We start from the raw sequence: 18,691 nt of genomic DNA, 5'->3' as shown, positions 1-18,691 counted from the left end.
CTGGGCGGCTCTCCACCCCAACATGGAAGAGGCCACAGAACAGTTGCCTCCCCCAGCCAGCAAACACATTGGCTGAAGCCGAGGGTGGATCTGGATCTGGAGCTGGAGCGGATCTCCGGCGCGGATCCTGGATCTGGAGCCGGACCAGGGACGCCCCTCCCTGCTCCGTTACGCGACGACGCCGTGGTCGCAGCACGTACGCATACAAACAGCCAACAGATGAGAGAGAGCGGGGTTTGGCTGTGCGTTTCTCTCTGTCGGAGGCGGCTGTGTGCTGAAGTGGGTTCACAGCTCGTAGTAAAGGAATTGCAGAGGAGTGAAGAACTACCCCAAAGGCTGAACATGGTGTGGTTTTCCCTCTACTCATTGCTGCTCTTCTTTACCCTTATTATTCCACCAACTCCCTGCCCCCCTGCCTGCAGCAACCCCTGTTTGCTTCTTTACTCAGGCAGTACAATGGGCAGCCTTCCAAGCAGAAAGAGGGGGTCCTAACCATGTCTTTGGTAATAAATGGATGAGGCTTAGTCCTCACAAACAGTGGCTGCTGCTGCAATTTTCAGCTCTTCGTCGGTGGTGTTAGAATTTTTGACTAAATTATAAAAGGATTTTATTTAACAGATTAAGATGACTTTTTTATTGCTGTTTGACCCGGATCTGTTTTCTGAGACGCTCTGGTTCKGTTCTTTCTTGAAATCAAAACTAGCAGCAGGAGAATTAATCAAGTAATTGTGTGACAAATTAAAATGAGCTCAATAATATCTATTGATTTTTTTTTTTTGAAGGACAATTTGGTATACAGAGACTTCGTAATCCATTTTATTTTATTTATGGTTTCTGTGGGGATTTTTYCCCCCGTTTCATTTATCGTTTTTGGTTGTTTTTATTTTGAGAATTTAAAATATCTTCCAACTCCAGTGTTAAGCGTTCCAAAATTAAAGTTTATTGGTCTTTGACAGTAAAACCTTGAACATGGCCTATGTTGTGATACAAATGGGATTAATTCTGTCATTATGGTGATTGACATAACTGCGCTAAATTAAAAATACAAATTTGCACAGCCAGGTGAATATTTTCCCTGAATGTATACTTTAACTTAAGTAAAAGCTGTGAGTATTGCTGGGAAAATCCCCGAAGACATGGAGATAAACATGGGGCAACCCCGTCACAACTACAATGGATTGATTTAGATCAGTCCATGTACTCATGTTAAAATGGTTCAGTCTAAGTCCAGACCTAAATCAGCTTGAAAATCTTGACAACTGAGAATTGAATGTTACTCATTCACTTGTGTTACAATCTGAAGGATCTTCAGTTTTTTTTTCTTTTTTTTGCAAAGAAGAACAAAAAATCTACTCTAAAATACCAGCAACTATAACTAATGTTGACAGGTGGCTGTGCAAGGAAAGGRCAGATGAGGTCTGACTATAAATTCACACCACAATTTTCAGATTGTTATCTGTTAAAGGTTTTTTTTTTTTTGCATTTCAAATTTATGCCTAACTATGCATCTGCTTGCATGCAGCTTTTCTTTGCGGTACATTTAAAAAAAAATCTTCCTTTTGAAGCTCAGTTTCCTCGGAGAGGAGATGGACACGCCAGACAAACACGTCAGGCCAGACAGATAGTTTGACAATCAGTCTCTCTGACCAAATGGTGAAATGAAAGCTGACATTAGCTAGCAACACATAATCTTCAGGCTTTCAGCCGTTCAGGTTGTTTCCATGGCGCTGCAGACTGCTGCTGTTGACCCGCCGACTGTAAACTGTGGTCGCTGAATCTCTCCGCAGATGTCGGAACAGCAGCGGTGTTTGTGCGGTTAAATCTTTGAAGGTCTTTACAGCTGTAGCGTTTCTGCTTTTGTTTTTGATCTCTGATTAGTGCTGGCACTCAACTTGTGAGCTTCAGTGCAGTTTAACTTAAACCCCATTAATCTATGTGGGATGTTTTTACCCCTGTAGGGAGCGTTGCTTTACCACTGAAGTCCTGTTTAGATAGCGAGGTTCTGTTAGTGTGGGTAGATATGTAAATACGGGCTAATGAGAGCTTTCATTGGAGCTTAATATCAATCACTGCAGCGGTAAGATCTGTGGCATTTCTGAGAGGTGAGCTTTAAACCGAGCTTGCGTATTTGTGCACAGATACAAAAAAATGCTTCTGTTTCTCTCACAGTCTGTTTCTCAAACTACAATAAAAATGTTGTAGGTCTGTCTGAGTGGCTTGATGTTAACCAACTTCTTCCTCCTCTGCTTTTCCTCAGCATGCGATAACTGTAAAAATGGCGCATGCAGCCRTCAGGGCCAGTGCTGCCACGACCAGTGCCTGGGTGGCTGCTCGGAGCCGGGGAACGCCACCAGCTGTGTGGCCTGCAGGAACCTGCAGCATGGAAACATCTGYGTGGACAAATGCCCTCCTGGATACTACGTCTTCCAAGGCTGGCGCTGTGTCAGCTTCTCTTTCTGCCAGGTTTGTAGTAGCTGAGATTTCCGTCACCAAATCCCTAAGATATTCTGATTTGTCTGAAGTGGGGTTCCGTGAAGTAGTTTAAAGCAGGTAGTGTTTTATTGCTTTCACTTTGTAGGACATCTGATGGATGTTGTCATAATTGCAAACTTTTAAACAATTCTCATTTTTAACGTTTTTTTATAGTGTTTCATACCAGCTTTGTGTTGTTGATTTTTGCTAGGTATCACTTTTGTGTCAGACAGCTCTGAAGACGACATTCTGGAATCGGGTGCAAAGTCTTTTATTTGCTCTTATCTAGATTTAATAATTATCTAATGAATAAATGTCATTATATTAAAATATTTAACAAGGAGGGATGAAAGTATATATTAATTTCCTAAATTTCCYAAGACAACATAATAGAATCGAATAGGAAGAGGAATAAGAAAACCTTCATTGTCTCACTGAGGGGAAATTCTGCCGTAACAGAGGATCTGATATAAACAGGTTCACACAAAAGTTTCAAAAGTTKTATAAAATGTATATAAAACAAGATTATATTAATATACTGTACAAGATTATAACACAAAAAATACTGCGCAGTTATTAGAATATAAATATTGTACTTACATTCCATAGGATGTACAACTGAGTAAGATGACGTTTATAAAATGTCCATAACATGGATTTGTTTTGAACTTTAAAAAACCCAGCAGACTTTTTACAGTCAGTATACAAAAATCTATTAAAATCTATTACAAATTCAGCAGAAATCTATTAAAAATGTGTAAAACAACAAAAACAACAAGAAGAAAACAAAAATCTGTGCAACAACTGTGCTAATGCCAGCAGGGATGTAAACATTGATTTTATTGGGCAGCAGAGAGAAATGATGATGAACAAGAACAAGATGAGACCACAGCCATATTTTGGGGGAAAACTAAGACTCGCCACATTTTTTTTCAGGGATCAGAAGCCATTTTAATTAATTCAGTATAATAGAAAATTTTTTTAGCCACCGAAACAGATTAGGTGGGCTGATGTCTTTTTTTCTTTTTTCTTTGTTTTGCAGGACCTTCACAACCAGTGTAAGAAATCTAAAAACCTGGATGCCAACTGCCATGAGTACGTCATCCACAACGGCGCCTGCATTCAGGAGTGTCCTTCTGGATACAGCAGCAACTCCACTACGTAAGTCTGGCTCGCCACAAGCTCACATGCAAACACGTCTCGGAGGCTGCCATCAACACAAGAAAAACAAATGTGTGGTGGTTAGTGAGCACAATGACATTTGTACACAAACGTACAAGGGCGCTGTTGAGTAGAGAGATCTATTATCTGAGTAAAGAAWGCGGTGGGGGCTGATTTTTTTTTCTCCCCCTTTGGGGAATTTTAATCGTTTATTTCTCCATTTTTGTTATTTGTACGCTCATCAGTGAAATCAATCTTTTAGGCTTAAAAAATGTGAAGGACTTCTGCAGTAGGGTTATTGATATAGTGAATGTCAAACTGCAGTTTCTCGTTGCGTTTAACTGACTTGCCATCTTTGGTTTTGTATCAAAGAATAATGACTCATAGCGTTCACTTTCCAGCAAAAAGTTCAGTTTTATGAGTCACAAAACAAACAAACCTAACAAACTAACTATTGAACTGGAAGCACGCAATGTGGAGTTTCTAGTCTTTACTTTATATTAAATTTCTCAAATAAGCCCATTTTGTTCCCATAGTTTCCAGTATTTTTTAATGGTTACAAAGGTTAATTAAGTCCCAATTCAATTATTTGCCATTTAAACAGTAAGGACTTGTCTGATGTAACAAGAAGCTGGTAAACAGTCTCTGTGCTGTTTGACTCAAAATGCAAACTGGATATATTATTAAAATTTAATTTTAAAGAACAATCAGCCGTCATTTTTATAAAAGTGTTCTTGTAATATTGCATCCTGTTCAGCTTGTTTATTGTGTATGAGGAGTTTGACATTACTTATTTTTCCTGGTGACACTTGTGTTGTCAAACTGCACCAGCTTTAGTAATCTGTCAAGGAGCTGATTATTTAGGATTGGACGTTTCACACGGTTGTTTCGTATGGCATGGTTTATCAAAGGGATTTGAAAGATCAGTTTAAAGGGTCATAAACACATTTTATCCTACCGGAGAAGATTATGTCTGTGCTTAAGGTGACCGGAGTAGGATATGCCAGAGAGGTGGAAAACTGAAGGAACTGATAAAGAGCCACATAGCGAGGCCTTTATCCTGCTACTCTTTATCACCGGTGCAAAAATCATTCAAAAATCTGTTATACCTGCTTCTTTTGAGCTCACCGTTTGATCTGCATTCCAATAATCAAGAGCAGTCTTACTTGTTGCAAAGGAAAATCACTGTCATGCTTATTTAGCCTCACTGGCTCTTGCTAAACCAGGGAGATGCGTGTTTGTTTAGAAGCCAAGTATGTGTTTTGGAAACCACTCCTGTTTACACGCTCACTAAACGCATGCATGAGGCTTGAGCAACGAGTATAACATACTTTCCAGCAGGAGGAATGAAATATTCATGTGACTAAATCATTAATGCGAGCTATTGCAAGAGGCGACAGTCACACCAACCAAAGACAACGACGACCTGAGATCAATATGAAAAGTCGGGGGCAGGTTTGTGTTTCACAAAGCCTCTGGGTCTGCAGCGCTCTGACAAGATTTATTGATGCCACTCATGTATTCCAGTATGGTTTGCGGCTGATGTTTTTCGCATCTATTTTTCCAGATAAAGTCTTCACTAACGTTGTAAATGCGAGTTAGATGCACCGTKTGTGTGTGTGTGTTTTGTGAATATCACTCGCCAAACTGTACACTGAGGAAGCTGACCTCTGCGTCTTAAAGGTCAGAGCCAAAATCCTACATAAGAGGCAGAGTAGAGCCTCACAGCCAGGGCTGCAGGGTGAGGAAGGCGTCTGGACCGCACATCAGCTGTGAAGAATTAAATTAATAAGAGTTTTGCCTGCTTCACTGTTTCTCATGGCATAGCAGACGCTATAATTGGTGTTTTTTTGTTTTTGTTTTAAACAACACAGATTGATTTGACTATTATATAGAATATAATTTGAAGTGCTTTAAATTAAAATCAAGCAACTAGAAGGAAAMACACTTGTACTGAAAAGGAGAAAAACAATCACAGAAAAAAAGTGAAATTTAAGTTTTGCATTAAGCAGGAGGAACGTTAAAATGTGAATCTACTTATAGATAAATAGATAAAAAATGATTAAAATGAAATAAAAATAATGATAAAAGCATTCACCTATTCCTCAGTTTTCACTGAAAAACCTTTATCCTGGTTTTATATGGATGTAGTAACAGCCTTTATGTGAATTGTAAACTAGTTGTTACAGCACAACGACACCCAGGCTTCTTTGTGTCTTGTGCTCACTGAGATGAAGTAAGTGGAAATCTCTCACTTTGTATGGCTGGGATTAAAAACAAAGACGTTTGTCATCTTCCTAGCATTAAGCTGAAGGGAAACTCTTACCGCTACCTATTGGTATTTTGACTCCACTGATGCAGTGACTATAAGGAACCGTAGTCATGTGGTGACACAGAAATATGAARCTGCGATTCACCAGGAGGGTGAGAGATGCCGTAGCGCTCCATAATCCGAGCTGGGAGGAGAAAATGGATGTTATTCAAGAACGGCGTCTTGAGAAACCCTATGTAKGATTTCTCCTCATACTCATCYAAGTAAGACCTGGACCACAGTATGAGAAAATCCCCTTTTTCCTGTCCGTTTTTACGCTGTAATTGAGTGTTGAGCGCAACGCTGAGATCCAGTAAAGCGACAGGAAGTAGAGTTTCAGCACATGACGGCCGTGATAACAAGGCTCTGTGGGGAAAAGTTCCTCTCTTTTGTACCTCCATCCTACTCTGGAGAAATGTTTGCCGGTGTTGTGATGCTGCTGAGTTTTGAACCTTTAAATCTCACCTTTTAGTGCTGGTGGTTGGGTCGGAAACGGATCCCGTGAAGTGCCTGAAAGTTTTCCACAGCAGAGTTTGCGTTTGCATGTGCGTCCATAGATATCGTGCGATAAACAAGACTTTTCCATCAGGCCCGTGTTGCAACACCGCGGCTGATGTGTGTTTTAGTTAAAGGAAGAGCTAATGTCATCACAGATGCGCAGCTTCTCACAAGCTGCAGACGCAGTCGTAAAATTGGATGGTTGCAGGATATTTTATTTACTTACATTGTATTCATGGAGGTGTACGGCAGCTTTAACCATAACTGCTGTAATGATCCAGTGAGGGCCGATGGGATGTTTCCATCTGTCTATCCGTTTCTTTTGTGTCCTCCACCACAGAGTTGGGAAGTAAGTAGGACTAAAAAAGTAGGAYTAAAAAATGTACTTACAAGTGTTTTTATTATTTAGTATAAAGTATCGCTACTTTTACTTGAGTAAAATTTCTGGATTCTCCATGCGAGTGACTTCACAAGAACAAACTTGTTTTAACCAAAAATTAACCAGACACAAAAACACCTGCAGTTTTTGTTAAAGTGACGTTTTATATTGAAAACTGAATGAATGTCATGAATTTTTCTTTTGTCTGATTTTGTTATTTTATAATTATGCCATTTATATTAATTATTTTAATATTGGTCTTTAAAAAAACAAAATTTCAGCATAATGTACTGTGTATTTCGTTCCTTTTGATGATGGGACTTTTAAATGTTTTTCTCAGTTAATGAATACTTGAGTTGCCTTTTTACTAAATACTTTTCTGAGAAATGTCAGACTGTTACTTTTTTATTTTACTTGAGTAAAAATATATCAAAGTAGTTCTTTTCCTACTTGAGTACAAGTTTTGGTTTCTCTGCCCAMYTTTGCTCCATCCGTYCATCCGTCCGTCTGTCCGTCCGTCCATGTTTTGTGTTGGCATGGCTGAAACCTTCTTTCATAGTGAACTTTTTTATTCATGGAAGTAAATCAAAAGTGAACTGAGAACTCTGCTGACTTTAGTCTGGAAAGTTATAAAATTTGGACATGAAAAATGTTCATTATTGGATATTTCAGTGCAGCTCCCAGTCTTAATGTCTTCATTTCACAAATCTGTAACATTCCTCAAGATATCACACATCAAAATACGTTGAGCTKTATTAYGGCATACTGTACACATTTGGAAATTTGCTCCAATCTGTTTTATGACGTTAAATTCATTTCAACTTCTCTTCCAAACAGCGTTTCGCCACATCTGCTGCTCTCAGAAAGCATCTGCTTCTGTCTGCTATGGGAAAGGAGTTTGCTCATCTTTTTTTGGACAACGTGACAGCGAGCACGCAGTCCCACATTTGGTGTGGTTCTGTCAGGGTTGGGCCGAAACCAAAACCTGAGCGTCAGCTGCAGGCCTCTGCTCTAGATGGTTCCAACAGCCCCCTAAGTCCGAGTCACAGGGTTCAGATAAACACTGTCCCTTTAAGAGCTGCCCTCGGAGCCMCGGCCTGTCTGCCTGTGTGTCTGTGTTTTTGGTACAACAGCCCAAAACATTCTCCCTTTTCTGCACTGCAACTAGAGCGTTACGCTGGAGAGGCAGAGTATATGTTTTTTTTTTTTCCCTCCATGTGTGGGAGACGGAGAAAGACAACATGTCCTTGAATTTTTCTTATTATTCATTGTTTTGGAGCGCTTGTTACCGTGTTTTCACTCGCTCAAAGAGGAACACTTAGTTGGTCTTTAATTGGTAGAAATTCTCGAGCGTTCGGTAAACCGTAAACAAAGATCRTCGGGCCTGGAACTGGGAGGTTTCCGTGTCTTTGTACTAACTGCCATTGTGAGGACAGCGCAGCAGGAAGAGGGAGAAAGTCAGGGCACGGTCCTTGAGAGAGGGATTATAATAGGAGTTACATAAACAGAATTTAAAGCATGAAGAGATTTCAAGCAGCAGTTTGTGCATAGCTTATATGTTTCCCTCAGCAAACAGCAGCATCCTTTGTCAGCTGATGTCCCCATGTGCAGGGGCTTTAAAAACAGGTGACCGCATCACCTTCTACCTGATCTAAACTTCTTAAAACTACCAGCCAGAATTTTACACAAAAACTTTAAATGGGGTTTGTCAACTATAGACCAACATGCCATCATTTATTTTTTCTTTTGTTTTGCTGTTTTGCAGTTGAATAATTAAAACAGCATCCCAAAGAGAAATTTTAAGCGCGCTCCTCCCGCCATTTACATCACACGAGGCATTTATTCTTTTCAGTTAATATACAACACTTTTATATAGAAACATACGCCTTTTATCCTTTAATAATACATGCATTAAGACCACTTAAAAATTAAAACAAGTCAAACCTGAACATTTATGAATCCCTTCTTTGTTTTTGGTTTCCCCCCAAAATATTGTGATCTTGTCATCATGAATCCATAACATGGATGGACCAAATAGGGTTTACTGAGGCCAACTGATCAGTTATAATCTTCTGATGTCATCGACACTGTTGTTGCCATGGAAATCAATGTTTCATTATATAGATATTGTCGGTGCACATCTGTTACTGGAAAAAAAAAAAAAGATATGAGTTTGCTTTTTAGCATTCCTTACAGTTGTATTGTCAGCATTTTAATCTTTCTGTCAAAGGATTAATCATTATCTTTCAGCTTTTCTCCACACATTTTCAAGTCATTTTCAAGCGAAGCTCTTCGGGCTTGAAAGCTATAGTCTGTAAAAAGGAACAAAAAGATGGATTAAGCTCTTTAGGAATTGTTCAAGGGGTCTTCGAAGCTCGTTTGTCAACGAATTTCCTAAAAGGCGCTATCGGGGTCTCTTTGTGCTGTGAAATCCCGCCTGCGTTTGTGATTTTGTGCAGAAGTGCACGCGTGCAGGCAGAGGACGTCACCGAGCGAACAGAGAGACAAAGCAACAGGCACGAGCCCCTTTGGGAGCTGCGGCGGTGTTTGTTTGGGTTTGTCAGTGATTACGCTCTCTTTGATCATTCACGTCGGTCGCCTCGGTCCAAATAAACATCAAGGAGGTGCAGAATGTGAACGAGAGCGGGTGTAATCTGCGTTTTACGGGCTCATTATGGGAGTTATCTGATTACCGGAGAGAAACATTCACTTCTGAATTGTGAGCAGATTTTTTGCAACCAAGCAGACAGAAACTGGTTGTCATTTGAAYCCCAAATTGATTTGATTTGCAATCACTTCCTAGATATGACAACCTCAAATTTTATATATTTTCCTGGGATTTTATGTGGTGCAGTAAGACAAAGTACACAATGATTGTGAAGTAAAAGAAAACTGATGCATGTTTTTTTTTTTTTTTACATTTAAACACAAGTGTGATATGGATTGATATTGAGCCCAGTCTTACTCTGATAACCTTTAAAGAAAATCTGACTCATAATTTGTCAATTTGGACATTTTCTGTGCATTTGGAGCTCTAGGACACTCATTGTATTTTAGAATGAAATAGAATAGAGTAGAATTGAATTTATTGTCATTATATTTGAAGGCACAACGAMGTTGAGGATCCTCCTACTGAGCCACCCTTCATCGCTGGATTATGACTATTCATTTAAAAAACCCCAAAAAAGAACAAACAAGAATATAACAAAGAAACAACAGATTTGAAAATTATGTACTGGTTGGTTTAATCTCAGTTCTCGTGTTTGTTTAGGCTGACCTGTGAACCTTGCGCGGGCCCCTGTCCTAAAGCATGCCAGGGAAATAAAACGATTGACTCTGTAACTTCGGCCCAGGCGCTAAGAGGATGCACCGTCATCGAGGGCAACATGGTCATCAAGATCCGAGGAGGAAGTAAGTAGTTTTACCCACTGCCTCCAACAGCTGCATGTTCTGTCATTCTTTGTTCTGTATAATCGTCTCTGCCTGGCTGCAAACTCCACTGTCCTCCTGCTCGCAGCGAACATMGCGGCCGAGCTGGAGGCCAGCCTTGGACAGATCGAGGTCATCAAAGGTTACCTGAGTATTCGCAGAGCCTACGCGTTGGTCTCCCTCTCCTTCCTGCGAAAGCTACATACCATTAAGGGAGAGCAACTTGAAGCAGAGTAAGCGCTCCTTCTCCCACCTCGTCTCATATTTAGTTCATGCCAGGACCAATCCGTTAACCGCTTATCTCTGCTCTCCTCCGTTAGTAGCTACGCCTTTTACGCGCTCGACAACCAGAACCTCCGCCAGCTGTGGGATTGGTCCAAGCACAACCTGACGATTGAGCGAGGCCGCACGTTCTTCCACTTCAACTCTAAGCTCTGCATGTCGGAAATCAGAAAGCTGGAGGAGGTGACGGGAACCAAGGAGCGCAACCAGAAGAACGACATTGCAGCTCGCACCAACGGAGACCAGGCCTCCTGTAAGAGTCCTCATGTCTGACTCAGTAAACACTTTTGGATAACAGATAGGAAAAATATTTTCCACCCACTCGCATATGCACCACTTTGTGTAGGTCGATAACATCTCAACAACATATCAAGTTTGTAAATTTTATGTTATGAAATGTTTTTAAAGAATTAACGTCTTTGTTGAAGTTTTGGATAAAACTTCATCTTATCAAACTTTAATTATTTTCGGGTTAGAGACCAAAGGTTTCTGTGTATTTCAAGCTATTTATACAGATATGCTGACCCCTGACTCTTGTTGTGTAGGTGAGATGCAGCTGCTGAACTTCACGTCTGTCAAGGTCAGGTACAACATGATCATCCTGAAGTGGAATTCGTTTTGGCCGTCGGACTACAGAGACCTGCTGGGATTTATGGTTCTCTACAAAGAGGCGTAAGTGGGAGGTTTTTATATCCCGAATGATAAGCTTTGTTTTGTTTTATTACAGGTATTGTTATATTTTATACTGATATAGTCATTGTGCATTCGTTTTTTTTTTTTTTTTGTTTTTTTTTTTGCTTTTTTCTCCTGAATCTTCTTACTAACGTTTTTTATTTATTTTTTTATGCCAAACGCAGCCCGTACAAGAATGTGACGGAGTTCGACGGACAGGATGCGTGCGGCTCAAACAGCTGGGTGATTGCTGACGTTGACCCGCCGCCCCGCGCCAACCAGGAAGATCCAGGCTACCTCATCCGGTCGTTGAAACCCTGGACCCAGTATGCCATCATGGTGAGAACCCAGCTGTCTGCGTCCGACGAGCATCAGGTTCATGGAGCCAAGAGTAACATCATGTATGTTCGCACGGACGCCTCAAGTAAGTAGAACTGACCCTGATGTTCGTTTTTAGATTTTTAAACTGCTTAGATGACTTATAAATGTATTTGTTTTTGTCAACTGGGTCCGGATCTCATCTTTGACAGAACCGCTTAGCTTAACTTGCTTTAAAGCAGAGTTAATAAAAATCCGAGCACTGCATGCTGAACAATTACTAGACGTCAATTGATACAGCTTTTAAAGGAAAGTGCTTATTATGAAACAGAACAGCAACTCTTTCTGCAGGTTTTGTTCAAGCATAATTAAAAAAGAAACAAAACAAAATTGCCAACGAGGCATATCACAACAGAGAGAACACTGGTATCTGTAAAGATCCTCAGCAGAAAACAGATTCAACATTACCAAACAATTTGTAGCGATGTGCAGAGTCTGATAGAAATAAACAATAAATGATCGTTAGAACATTAAAGGGTAGTTTTCAGTCTGAGGAGTTTTTAATTTGTCAAAAAGGAGAGTTTCTTTCCCTGTGTATTAAATCATTTCAAATTTTTTCCTTTTTTCTACAAAAAATATTTAATGAAACTGATAATTATTGACCTAACCCCAGGAAATTTAGGTTACTTATCTTACAGTCTGAGTTTTTATTCAATAAAACATGGAATCAAACAGCTGGTCTGTTGTATCGTCTTATCTTTCATCTTCTTTCGCTACGTTTTCCTTCATAAAACAGCTGTCCGTACCATGACCGCACTTTGCTTCGGTGTTGTGAATGTTCATTAGTTGTCTGGGAACAAATCTACTTTGTGTGTTCTTATGAAATTGAAATTCTAAGGGAAATTGTAATAAAACCATGACCGCAATTCTGCTCCTGACTRCATAATTTCCTCTCCTGAAAACAATACACAGCATGTTTTGCGTGTTTAAACTTGGAACCGCATGCGTGCGGTGTTACTTAATTGCGTTCTTATTTCTTCCTTCTCTTCTGGCAAAGCAATAACAGYAAAACCTCTCACTGTTTAATGTGTGTCATATGAGAGTATTCGAATGAACCATCTCTGAGCTGCATAACCCTGTCGTCATTCCTGTTTTTGCTGGAACTGTGTGTTTGCATCCATGCAAGTCTATCAAACAGTTCTAGTTCAAGGCTGCACTGTGTCTTATTTTACAGTTTTGGCTAAATGTCGTCTTTTGCCTCCTTCAGAGCCCTCTGGACCTCTGGACCCCATCTCATCCTCGAACTCCTCATCTCAGATCATCTTGAAGTGGAAGCCTCCCACCAGCCCCAACGGCAACATCACCCACTATCGGGTCATCTGTCACAAGCAGGAGGAGGACAGTGACCTCTACAAGTTTGACTACTGCCTGCAAGGTTAGTGAGAAACTGAAGGCATCGGCTGTTCCCCTTTCTCCTGGCTTCACCTCACGCCGCTCCGTCCTCCCCAGGAATGAAGCTGCCGTCCCGCACCCCGACCCACCTCGACAGCGAAGACGAGCAGAAGTGGAACCGAACAGAGGAGCCCAACTCGGGGGGCGGGTGCTGCACTTGCCCAAAGACGAAAATGGAGATCGAGAAGCAGCAGAAGGAGATAGCGTACCGCAAGACCTTTGAGGATTACCTCCATAATGTCGTGTTTGAGAGCAAGTGAGTTGCCTCGGATTAACAGTCAGTTTATTTATATATAGCACCAATTCACAACTTGCGTCATGCTGAGTCTTTTCCAGAGTCACATTTCCAGATGATTTTACCCATTTTTATGAAATTTAAACCCTCAAATGCCTGATCAATTTTTACATTTTCCTTACAAAATCCTGAAAGCCACCGARAGACAGGAAGGAAAGAAGGAATGACACCAAAAAGGAATAAAGAGAGGAAATATTCAACAAGACACATAGGAGGCAGAAAGTGATGGAAAAATAGAAGGAAAGGACACAAAGAAGGAGAAAGAGGAAAAGAAAGGGAGGACAGGAAAAAGTAAAGAAAAAAGAAAGGGACCCTGTGAAGAATGGATCCATGAAGGAAATCTGGAATAAAGAATGGAGATGCAAATATTTTTACAGTTTCTCATCTTTTTTCCATATTTTTTCTGACCTGGAAAACACCTAAATTCCTGAAATTTCAAGATTGTATTTGAACAAAATAATAAATTAATTAATAAATAAAAAATTGCAAACAAGATAAAAGTGTCATTTTAAAAACGAGATCAAAAATAAATCTTTGATAACTTACTGCAAAGTAAGCTTAGTAGAGGAGTCAAGTCGAAAAAGCACCAAACAAGTTGAGCCACCATTTTCACACAGTAATCGGCTACTTCACAATTGYTTACAACAGTTTCAGCAAACTTTTTTTTTTTTTTTWATCCCAGAAACCATGACGTTTTATCTCGAAGCAGCTCACATCTTTCTGTCTGTGGGTTTTCTTAGACTCTTGTTTTTGTGCAGAGCAACAATTTATGGGGGGCTGAAGGTGGGAGGTGCTGAGTGTCTGACCTTTTCTTCCCCTTGAAACACACACACGCACACACACACACACACGAACACACACACACACCCCCACACACACACACACACACACACGCACACACACGCATACACATACACTTCACACACTTCCCCAAGGGAGTGATTACTGTGCCCATTTTCATTTATGCCAGTCAGAGGTGCAATCATGTGAACTGAAATTTGGAAACACACAAACACTCTGCTTTGCACACTCATGGCTCTGGACGGGTCGAGCTCTTGGTACAAACAACAATCCTCGTGCTCCCTAAGTCCATCAACCAGAGGGAGACATGGGTGTTTTTCTTCCACCTGGCTGAGAATCAACTCGGCWGGAGCTAAGCATCAACAAGGCGACCGCTGCTGTGATTAAACATATGAATTCTGTGATTTTTTTTTTAAGTGAAGAAAAGTTTATTTCTGTGCTTTGACAAATATAGTGTCCTTCACAGGATTTATTGGTACCTTTGGTAAAAAAAAAATGCCTTAAACCCAATGTTATCTCACACTGGGAAAGAAATCAAACCTTTAAGATTTATTCTGTGACAAAAAAATATCATTTTAGGAAATAATTGTTTCTATAAAATACTGATTTTTCTTTAAAAAAAAAAAAAAACAACTAAAGAAGCAATTTTAAAAGTAAGAGTTTTTTATATTGATCAGGGTTTCAAACAACTTATAATTAATAATTCACAACTTGTTTCCATGGTGATAGAGAGGCCTATTTCTTTTAGCCACTGACCTCTAGGCCCATATTTATCTCTGCACAGTGAGCTTACTGGAGAATGGAGGATGCTGTGAATCTGTTCATCATCAAATAACCCAAGAAACTTTTCAGGAGATTAAAAAAAAAACAACAGCAAAGTAGTTGTTCAATTCTACCGTGTAATGGAATATGAATAAAGATTTTACTTCAATCTGCTCCTTTTTAAAAACGTTAGGAGGAAATGTAATTACTAAAAATGTTGGTATGTTAAATCTTTTAGTATCTGAACATGTTGGTGGTTTTAAATTATGATCATGGACCAAACTAAATTATTCTGAGGGCTGGATGTGGCACCCGCGCCTCAGTTTGGACAACCCTGATCAGCAGAMGAACAAAAATCCCTCTTTCTCTGTTCCATCGTTGTGTTATTGTGGAAAGTGTTTTTCTGTTGACTAGAGACAGCAGGTCTGCCAATAAGTGCGACACCAGTTATGTTGATTAAAAGGAAAACAAATCTCAAAATTAAATTTTCTTTCCCACTAGAGATGTTTTCAGTCTGTTTACTYGTTTTTTGGCAAGAGTTGCCAAACAAGTGTGGATTTYGCCAGATAATCAGAGGCGCTGGAGGTGAAGGACGCTTCTCTCAGTGGCGTCACATGCTGCAAGTGGCTGCTGGCGTCTTGAACATTCTGGAGGGAGTTTATCGTTTCGAAGCCATGACGTCAGACCGATTCCTGTGAAAGCCGAGTTCGAGGTCACGATTTTTTTGCTTTTTGTAACGTCTCCTTGTCCTGTTTTCCCAGACAAAGTCGTCCACGACGCTCTGTGGAGAATCCTGAGCCCGTCGACTCCACTCACTTTTACTCCACAATGTCCAGTCTGCAAACCACCACTGCCTCGTACAAGGAAGAAGAGAAGGACGATAAGGTATCCCGAGGTCTCAAAAAAATAGTTCTGTTTCACGGGTAAAGTTCTCATTCGGTGCTTTGTTTGGTTTCGGATGTTGGTTAATAACGCAGTGTGAAACCCGCTTTATTATTTTTACTGCATCTAGTCRCACAGTCAAACTAATTCCCTCTCCTCATTTCTGCTCAGGTGGTGGAAAATGTGTTTGGAAGGGAGTCAACGGTCATATCCAACCTGCAGCACTTCACCAGCTATAAGATAGAGATCATAGCCTGCAACCATCCYRCTGACACCAGCCGCTGCAGCATGGCCACCTACGTCAGCGCCCGGACCATGCCGGAGTGTAAGGACCCTCTCATATATCAGTTCATAAAAATTTACAAGTTGGATAGATGTTTAAAAKCTACCACTGATCTTCTTGTTTGTCAAACTTAAAACTAACGCCATTGATGTTTGAGATGCAATTAACCCCACTGAGATGCTGCTCCTAATGTCCAGTAAAAGCAGACGACATCCCGGGCCCGGTGACCCATGAGATTATGAACGAAGAACCTCCCCATGTGCTTGTGAAGTGGCACGAGCCTCCATCGCCTAACGGCCTCATCATCCTTTATGAGGTGTTCTACCGCAAGGTTGGAGACACGGAGGTAAACCTCGGCAGCCGATGCAGATTTACAAACATGGTCATCACACCAGAAATCTAAAAACTCTGAGAAATATTTCTACTACTAGGCTTTATACCATTCTATCTATCCATCCACCCTTTTGTCAGTGGAAAAGAAAAAGAAAGTGACTTTTGTGTGCACCTCCTATCAAAATTGGATTCTGGTTCTGGTAGACAAGGTGCACATCTGTGACAGTGTGCGCGTTTGGCTCTGGCTGTTTCCTTGCTGCAAATGTGTGATTGAAAGCCAGCATTAGCTACTGCTCTGTTGCCAAAGTGACAGAAGCAGGAAGGAAGGTTTCAAATGCAGCATCTCAAACTGCATCTGCACTGCAGAGGAAGCAGTCAAGTCACACACATGCAGCCTAAACATAMTGATCTATAATTTATTAAAAATACTTTTCAGAGCATAATTAATTAACCAGGTTGTTCCTTTGTGGTTGCCTAAAGCAAAACACAGATGTAAAGATATTTTATTGTTCATGCAGTAATTGTTATACAGCCAACATTTCTTAAAATGAAACAAGCACTGATTATGTTTAGCCTTTATTTTGTAAGATAATTCATTCATTTTGTAACATGAGTTCTTTGAAGGTTTGAGTGCAGGGGCAGTGCACAATAAAATAATTTAGTCCCTAATCAAAGCTTTTAAAGATGAATGTTTGAATTAAGGCGTCATGTGTCATTAATTGTGTTTTCTAAAACTTTACATATCTGTAAATCCACAAAATAATGCAAGAAGCCTTTTTTGCACTATTTTGCAACAAAGACAAAAATAATGCCTTTTTTGGGCATTATTTTGCCCAGAAATAATGCCCAAAAAAAGAGTTTYAGGAAAATTAAGAGTTTTCCTGAAACTCTTAATAAATAAATTTCCTAGGTTTTGGGTCATTTTGGTTGARATGCAGCTTTATGTGAYTGCATTTCCATCTGTATCCAAAGTTTCTCTCCTGCATTTAAACGTAGATTCATTTCCTTTCTTAAAAAATCTTCTTGAACACAGGATCAGWCCACAATTTTTGGTTTGAGTCTTTCACTAAAAAGATAATACAACATCMGAGTTTGAAATTCTTCATTTTTATCCAGTGTTTCTTTCCAATTACCTTACGTCTCATTATTTGTTAAGCAAACTCATACTTTTTCCCCTCTTTTTTTTCCAGCCCCACTCAATTTGCGTGTCACGGCTGAGCTACGAGAAGTTCGGTGGCACAAAGCTCACCCTGCTGCAGCCTGGGAACTACAGCGTGGTCGTCCGGGCTACGTCGTTGGCTGGAAACGGATCTTTTACAGAAACCACATACTTCTTCATGCCCAGCCGTAAGACAAGATGACGTCCAGCTTTACCAGATGTTTATAGTTCCCTTTTCTTCATAATGCGATTCACGGTTTGCTGGATTGACGTTCATAGTGATACGTTTTCTTACTCACCGTCTTCTGTCTTCCTGCAGCTGATTCAGGCATAGCTTTGATTGTTTCCGCTCCAATCGTCTCCTCCATCTTGCTGGTGTTCGTGGGAGTCATCGCCTTTTATGTCTTCAAGAAAAAGTAAAAATTAAAATAAACTTTGTCCCAGACAACATTCCATCATCTCTTACAATACAGCCGCAATCCTCAACATGTTCTATTGGGATTTTTGCTGGTAGACATACACAAAGTCGCCAAAATTATAAAGCGGAAGAAAAAAAATCATGCATGTTTTTCAAATGTGATGCTTATTTTTATTTTGATGGTGTTTGTTGAAGGCCTCAGAGGTTTTTTAAGGCCCTACACTCTACTGATATTAAATAAAGCAGAAGGAACTGGACTTTTCACATGTTGAAGTTAGAAATATTTTTTATCTGAAGTTGCAACAAATGATGAAAATGTTTGTGTTTTCATTTAGGAGGAAGTTAATTATTTGCTTATCTGCATCTTTTAATGTATATCAAAAAGACTAATTGGTTAATTGAATAATCTGCAGAATGTGCCATTTTTTTTAATCCAATGAACCAATTAATTGTCAGAGTAATCAATTACTAGCAGCGTCTCACATGCTTTCTGTGCTTGTTTTATAGGCAAACTGAAGGTCCATTAGGAGATCTCATCACCTCACCAAATCCTGAATATTTCAGCGCCAATGACAGTAAGTCCAAAATGTACCCTATTTTGCTTTTTCTGTTTTCCTAAGTATGTTGGCACTGTGAAGAAGAAGAAGAAGTCAGCTCTAGGTCTGTGAAAAGTTCCTGCAGCCATCCGTGTTGTATATATATATATTTTTTTGTTTAGTGTATGTTCCCGACGAGTGGGAGGTTCCCCGGGAGAAGATCACGCTGCTCCGGGAGCTGGGTCAGG

At 40.1% G+C, this 18,691-nt stretch overlaps 1 protein-coding gene across 1 annotated transcript in view; it reads left to right on the top strand.

Moving 5' to 3' along the window:
- The window catches only part of insrb (insulin receptor b), an 88,627-nt gene that overhangs the window by 56,210 nt on the left and 13,726 nt on the right, over nt 1–18,691 (top strand). The window contains exons 3-18 of the mRNA XM_008408112.2: nt 2,258–2,463; nt 3,515–3,633; nt 10,093–10,232; nt 10,339–10,483; nt 10,571–10,785; nt 11,078–11,204; nt 11,390–11,628; nt 12,790–12,957; nt 13,032–13,230; nt 15,594–15,717; nt 15,886–16,039; nt 16,195–16,343; nt 17,521–17,677; nt 17,809–17,905; nt 18,415–18,482; nt 18,626–18,685. Coding sequence (XP_008406334.1) covers nt 2,258–2,463; nt 3,515–3,633; nt 10,093–10,232; nt 10,339–10,483; nt 10,571–10,785; nt 11,078–11,204; nt 11,390–11,628; nt 12,790–12,957; nt 13,032–13,230; nt 15,594–15,717; nt 15,886–16,039; nt 16,195–16,343; nt 17,521–17,677; nt 17,809–17,905; nt 18,415–18,482; nt 18,626–18,685 — 2,367 coding nt within the window. The remainder of the gene's footprint in view (nt 1–2,257; nt 2,464–3,514; nt 3,634–10,092; nt 10,233–10,338; nt 10,484–10,570; nt 10,786–11,077; nt 11,205–11,389; nt 11,629–12,789; nt 12,958–13,031; nt 13,231–15,593; nt 15,718–15,885; nt 16,040–16,194; nt 16,344–17,520; nt 17,678–17,808; nt 17,906–18,414; nt 18,483–18,625; nt 18,686–18,691) is intronic.

This window comes from Poecilia reticulata, linkage group LG4 (genome assembly GCF_000633615.1).
Source record: "Poecilia reticulata strain Guanapo linkage group LG4, Guppy_female_1.0+MT, whole genome shotgun sequence".
NCBI classification, from domain to species: Eukaryota; Metazoa; Chordata; class Actinopteri; order Cyprinodontiformes; family Poeciliidae; genus Poecilia; species Poecilia reticulata.
The sequence above is the reverse complement of the archived record's forward strand: the minus strand, read 5'-3'. Positions and strand labels throughout refer to the sequence as shown.